Consider the following 6,599-nt stretch of genomic DNA (forward strand, 5'->3'; position numbering starts at 1 on the left):
TGGCACCGCAAGGAATAGCTGATGGCATTTGTTCTTCCTTGAGTTCATCTCACCACATGCACACACTCCACATGCACATGATGTGTATGTTTACAACTCATCTGCACAATGAAAACAGGGACTTTTGACCTAGTGTTTCATAGAATCATAGAATGTCCTGAGTTGGAAGGACCCACAAGGATCATGGAGTCCAACTCCTGTCCCTGCACAGGACACCCCACAGGTCACCCCGTGTGTCTGAGGACGTTGTCCAGTCTCTCCTTGAACACTGTCAGGTTGGGGTCGTGACACCTCCCTGGGGAGCCTGTTCAGTGTCCAGCACCTCTGGGTGAAGAACCTGTTCCTCATGTGCAACACACCTTCCCTCTTGCTTCCCCACCTGCTCTCAACCCAGCATTTCTGCACCTTCACTGATGTGTCTGCACCCTCACTGGCTGCTCTTTGGAACACAAACCATGGTCTGATCCAGCTCCCTCTAGGTGACTTCTTGCACCACAGCACTGCCCTTCCAGTGACATTTCTTACTCCTGATATCCGTCCACCACCTTCCAAATTGTACTTCCTGACATTTTTTTTCCTCTGCTGCTTTTTCCTGTTACCAAGGAAAGCTCAACCATCTCATATACTGTCCTTCATGCAGGGAACTCAATCCATTAGGCTTCTCGTGGTCTTTCACCTGACCAGAGAGAAGCAACCTCACCATGATCTTCTTAATCCCATGAATGCTGCTAGCCTTTCAGCTTCTCTGATAGACACGACCATGTTCCTGCCGATATCCTATCATGTACTCAGGTGGGATAGACATGACAACCTGTCTCTCTTCCTGGGTAGGGCCTGTGGGTCCTTGGGCAGAGGTTCTTTCACAGCCATGTCCCTGCTGCTGGGCTGTCACCTCCAGGGACAGAACTGACCTCACTGTCCCCTTCACAGCTACACGCTTCTGATTGAATTATGAGTGAATTATTGCTGCCTGACCGATGTTCAAAGTCTGTACATGGATGCTGAAACCTCTTCAGTAACCTGTTCTGAAAGAATCAACAAGGTGGGCATGAATAGAGCAAAAAAAGAAGACCCTGTGTGGGGTCAAATAAAAAGGGGTGCAAAAGATGTGGTCAGGGCTGTTTGGGGGCACTTGTAAAGCAGCCCTGCACCTCATGTGAATCATTTCTGTGGTCAGAGAGAACCTGAGAGATTTGTCTAATTTTAGAACATGAAGGGTATGAAAGGACAGTGTCATTCAGGCTCCAAGGGACCTTGGGAGGTGTCCTGACCAAGCTCCTGCTCACAGCAGGGTCAGACCAGATTACTCAGGGCTTTATCCAAACACATCTTGGTCACTTTCTGGGACAGAGTGGGTGCGCACTCCTGGGAAACAGCTTCCAGTGCTGGACTGTCCTCATGACTGGAAAGTTTCTCCCTTTCTACAGCACATTTCCAAGCCCAACCATCCAGATTGTTTTTACCCATCTACTTGCACACTGACACAGACCATAATATCCTACCTTGGACACAAGAATATTGCAGGGGATGACACTGAATGCCTTGCTGACTTCCAGGTAACACACCATCAATGTTCTCCCCACATCCACAACCCTGTGCTTTCCTTCATAAAAAACCAAGAGGATGGACAGGCACAACCTGCCCTGGGCAAACCCCGTCACCTTCTCTTCCAGACACACAGAAATGGGGTCCAGTGGACATGCCTGCACAGCCCTTAGTTCCCATGCTCACCCATTGGCCATTTTGAAAAGTGCACACACTGTGTGAGAGCTGCCAGTGGTCAGGGAGTCCCCCCAGTCTCCATGAGCTTTCCAAGATGGTGGAGAGTGGCTTCACTGTGACATTGTCCTGCTGTCTCAGCTCCTGGGATGCTGCCCCTACTGTCCCATAGACTGGAAAGGGTTGTGCTAGTTCCAGTGACCCCTGACTTGATCCACATCCACTGCTGTATGTTCTGCCTCCAGTCACAGAGGCCTGGGAGACCTTGCTGGTGAAGAGGGAGGACAGAGGACACAGGGATCCTCACCTCTTTTTATATTAATCAGTGTCCACACAGTGTCTGTGTTTCTCCTTTAACTGTTCCTGCAGTAGTAACAGCTCATTATGGGGCCCTTGAATTGCCTTACAGGTCTGGGCTGAGTTTTGATCTGGACTGTTGCTGTGCTTGGGGGCTGCTGTCCTTGCAGAGCAGATGAACTCACTCCTGCCACCCTGCCTGGCAGTTTATTCCATCCGTGTCACAGCTCTGTCTGCAGCACTGACAGCTCCAGCTCCCCCAGTCAGGTCCCTGGCTGAGGACATTGCCTCACATCTGGGCTGAACCACCCCAGCTGTGGCACCAGCCCAGCTCTGACTTGCCACAAGGAAACCTGGTACCAAGTGTCCAAGAGCCCACGTGTGCAAAGGCTTTGCTTCAGAGCACAGACATGACATGGCCAAAGACTGATGAATGTCTCTCTAGACCTAGGAGTGTAAAACCAGAACAAAATGCCTAAGTTCATTCAACTGAAGATATTGCTCCCCTAGCCTGGAGAAATTAGATGCTTTGCTGTAACATTCTTGGTGTCCTGTCTAATAATGGGACAAGAAAGATGATTTTCATACCAATTTATTTTTTAGAATGAAAAATACAATGCTGTAAAGAAGTGTCTCTTCAGAGGAGAGAGAATCAACATCACTGATTACTTCAACTTCCAAGTTGTGCCACTGGAGCCCCAGAGACACCTGGAGGAGCCCAGAGGGGACAGGGAAAGGGACATCATGGGCTGCTCCTGTGCTGCTGAGCTGAGCTGGGCTCCTGGGACACAGGGAGCTCATGGAAGCGGCAGCGCTGCAGAGAGACAGCTCTGCCCAGGAGCAGCTCCTCTGCACACACAGCAGGGCTGAGGGCTCTGCCTGCAGCACCGAGCGCACGGGAGCCAGGCAGAGAGAGATTAAAGGCAATGTGGGGTGGTTGGTTGCTGAGGATTCAATGAGACAAATCACAGTTCTAACACGGTAAGTCTCTGGCTGTAGGACAATGCAGCTGCATTTCCTAGAGGGAGACCCTAAGCTGGTACATTACACGATTTACAGGATCTGTCAGGTCTCTCCCACAGTATCTCTGTTGTAGAGGAGAAGAACACACTCCAGAGCAGGGCTTCCCTGCTGCCCTGTCAGAGGTACAGGGAATGATGACAACTTCTGCTGAGGGTGACTGCAGGGGGAGCACCCTGGGGTGCCCAGGGCTGTCCTGCAGAGCAGGGTCCCTGTCTGGAGGAGATCCCCATGGTGCTGTGGGGATAAGCTGTTGAGGGGAAGGAGCATCCCCGGTAAGGGCAGGAAAGGTGCTTCTGCTGTGGAGAGGGTGCTGTGTGGGTCAGGGCTGCTCACAGCTCCAGATCACCTGCAGGATTTTTCTAAGGCGATGCCCCAATGACAAGATCAATGTTAAGGACTAGCAGAGAGATAAGGAGCTTTCCTGAGCCTGTCTTTTCAGTTTCCTCTCCCAAGGGGTGGGGGGTGCAGGAAAGGATAAAATGAAAATGAGCTCTCATGCTGAAACAAGTCACTGAGACTCCTGAACTGCAACTCTGAGTGATCAGTACATCTGCCAGAAGGCTCATGCCATCCCTTCACCATCCCTCTGCCTGTGCACAGCACCTGCATCACCTTGGCTGGACCCATCAGCCTTAGTCTGACCTGTCCTGTTTTCCAGCCTGCACACAGGGAGATGCCCCCAGGCAGTGCCCTGTGAACAGGCAGGATCTGTAGGGCCAGGGGGAGGGCACAGAGGGTGGGATGGTCTGTGAGCACTGACAGGGAACATGGACAGGGAAACACCTCCCAGGGGAGAACCTCCAGGCAGCAGGGAAATGATCAGAAATGAGAGGAAACTGAACCCGGAATTGTTATGGGAGGGAGAACAGAGAAAAGTCTCTGTGATCCCCTGCAGTGCAGATCCCTCCTGTGAGCAGCACCCTGGCCTCCTGTCCCACCCAGCAAAGCCTCTGCCCTCAGGGCCGGGGGCTCCAAGGCATGAAGCAGCTCCTGTGCAGCCAGAGCTGCAGTTCCTCTGCAGAGCACAGGGGCTGAGAGCAGCTGCCCGGCACTGTTGGTGTCTGGGAGGTGGCTGCACAGCTGGGGAAGGGTGACGCTGTCTGAGTGCCCGGCTGCCTCTGCCCTGGCCTCTCTCACACCCACCCTCACCACATTTTCCTTCTTGCTCCCCTGCTCTGGGTCCCTGCTGTTGGGATCTTGTTCTTGCTGTCAGGCTCTCTGGGGATGGCAGTTTCAGCTGCAGAGTCACAGCCTGATCTTGTGGGTCCTTTCCTGCAGGTGTGTCCATGGGCACACATGTCCCAGCTTTGCTCTGACCTGTGGGGTGTGGGCAATGCAGTCTGTGGGGATGGGGAATGAGCTGTGTGTGTCATGGGCTGAATGTTGGGTGCTGAGAACTTAGGAAAGGGTGAGACCTGTCATGGTCTGAGGTGGATCCCTCTGCTCTCAGCAGTGCCTGGTGCCTTTTCAGGGTAACATGGGAGTGTCATCAGCCTCCATCTCAGAAAGGTGCCAGCCCAGGGCAGCTGGAGCAAGACAGAGGGACAGAGCAGCTGCCCTCACTCTGCACTGACCCACAGGCACCCTCTGGTCTCGCAGGACTCGCTCTGTTCTCCCTGAGTGCAGCAGAAATGCTGAGGGTTTCTGGCACCCAAGAACACTCCCCAGGGTGGGAGGGGAGAAGGAGCTGTAGAAACGTCAACCTCTCAAACTCAGTTTCTCAGGCCTGGGGGTACAAATGCTGACAGTCCCTTCTGCACCAGGAGCGGTTCCAGCTGACAAAGCTGAAGCCCATGTAAAAAAACCTGGAACTCTTAAACTGCCTTCACCATCTCTGTTCCCTATCACTGGGAATGCAAGTGCTGACAGCCCTTCTGTATTAGCAGAACCAGGACAGTCCCCACCATTCCCGTGGCCCAACTTCTGCAGAGCTGGGCTGACTTATCGACGGCCCATGGGCACAGGCCCTGCTCTTGGTTACACATTTTCCAGCCCCAAGAAGGGCTGCAGCCACAGTGCTGAAAAAGGTACCCCTAGAAAAACAAAAGAGTGTCTGTGTGTGACAGGGAAGGGTCTATGGGAGTTGGTTTGATTTTTGTCAGAGGACTCTGCCCGGGATTCTCACTGTCTTTTTTTTTTTTCTGATGACAGTGCCCCATGCTCAGGAAAAGCAAATGTCCAACAGCAGCTCCATCACCCAGTTCCTCCTCCTGCCGTTCACAGACACACGGGAGCTGCAGCTCTTGCACTTCTGGCTCTTCCTGGGCATCTACCTGGCTGCTCTCCTGGGCAACGGCCTCATCATCACCACCATAGCCTGTGACCAGCGCCTCCACACCCCCATGTACTTCTTCCTGCTCAACCTCTCCTTCCTCGACCTGGGCTCCATCTCCACTATTGTCCCCAAGTCCATGGCCAACTCTCTGTGGGATACCAGGGTCATTTTCTATGCAGGGTGTGCTACACAACTCTTTCTCTTCGTCTTTTTAGCTTCAGCAGAATTTTTTCTTCTCACCATCATGTCGTATGACCGCTACATTGCCATCTGCAAACCCCTGCACTACGGGACCCTCCTGGGCAGCAGAGCTTGTGTCCACATGGCAGCAGCTGCCTGGGCCACTGGGTTTCTCAATGCTCTGCTGCACACGGCCAATACATTTTCACTGCCCCTGTGCAAGGGCAATGCCCTGGGCCAGTTCTTCTGTGAAATCCCCCAGATCCTCAAGCTCTCCTGCTCAGACACCTACCTCAGGGAACTTGGGCTTGTTATATTTGGTGCATCTGTATTCTTTGTATGTTTTGTGTTCATTGTGGTGTCCTATGTGCAGATCTTGAGGGCCGTGCTGAGGATCCCCTCTGAGCAGGGACGGCACAAAGCCTTTTCCACCTGCCTCCCTCACCTGGCCGTAGTCTCTCTGTTCATCAGCACTGCCATGTTTGCCTGTCTGAAGCCCCCGTCCATCTCCTCCCCATCCCTGGATCTGGTGGTGTCTGTTCTGTACTCGGTGGTTCCTCCAGCAGTGAACCCTCTCATCTACAGCATGAGGAACCAGGAGCTCAAGGATGCCCTGTGCAAACTCATATCCCTCTGTTTTCAGAACCAATAAACTGGCCATCTTCTTCTATATAGGAGTTTTAATGTAGCTAATTACAAGCCCAGCCTGTCAACTGGATTTTCTGGTGTTGTTGGTTGTTTTCTTATTGTGATAATGCTGTCATCCCCTTTTTAATTCACTGCTGGCTTTTCTTTTATAACTGTTGGCTGTGTAAATGAGCAGCAGTGGTCTCATTGTCTCTAAAAAGAATAAAGGTCTCTTTAGTGACTTGTTTTCCACTATATCCTTCCTGCAAGGCCTTTTTGGAGCTGCAGGGACAGTTCCTGTGCGTGGGTGGAGGGGAAAACAGTTCTGGCATGGCAGCCCTGCCAGGGAGCACCAGCGCTTGTTCTTCAAGAGCTGTTCTGGTTCTACTCCACACTCTCCTTCTCATCCCTTGTGTTGGTGCAAGGTCTGAGTGCTCTGGCAGCTTGGTCATCATCCTGCTGTGTGTCAGTCTTGTGG

The 6,599-nt window shown here is 52.4% G+C and overlaps 1 protein-coding gene across 1 annotated transcript; it reads left to right on the forward strand.

Annotated features, from left to right (window-relative positions):
• Window positions 1-5,213: 5,213 nt before the first annotated feature.
• On the forward strand, window positions 5,214-6,146 carry LOC309452369 (olfactory receptor 14J1-like; the record flags this gene model as incomplete). Its single annotated transcript, XM_082077002.1, has 1 exon — window positions 5,214-6,146. The coding sequence occupies one exon, from the start codon at window positions 5,214-5,216 to the stop codon at window positions 6,144-6,146; it is 933 nt and encodes a 310-aa protein (XP_081933128.1).
• Between the last annotated feature and the right edge of the window lie 453 nt (window positions 6,147-6,599).

This window comes from Streptopelia decaocto, assembly GCF_964273445.1.
Source record: "Streptopelia decaocto genome assembly, contig: HAP1_SCAFFOLD_75, whole genome shotgun sequence".
Lineage (NCBI taxonomy): Eukaryota > Metazoa > Chordata > Aves > Columbiformes > Columbidae > Streptopelia > Streptopelia decaocto.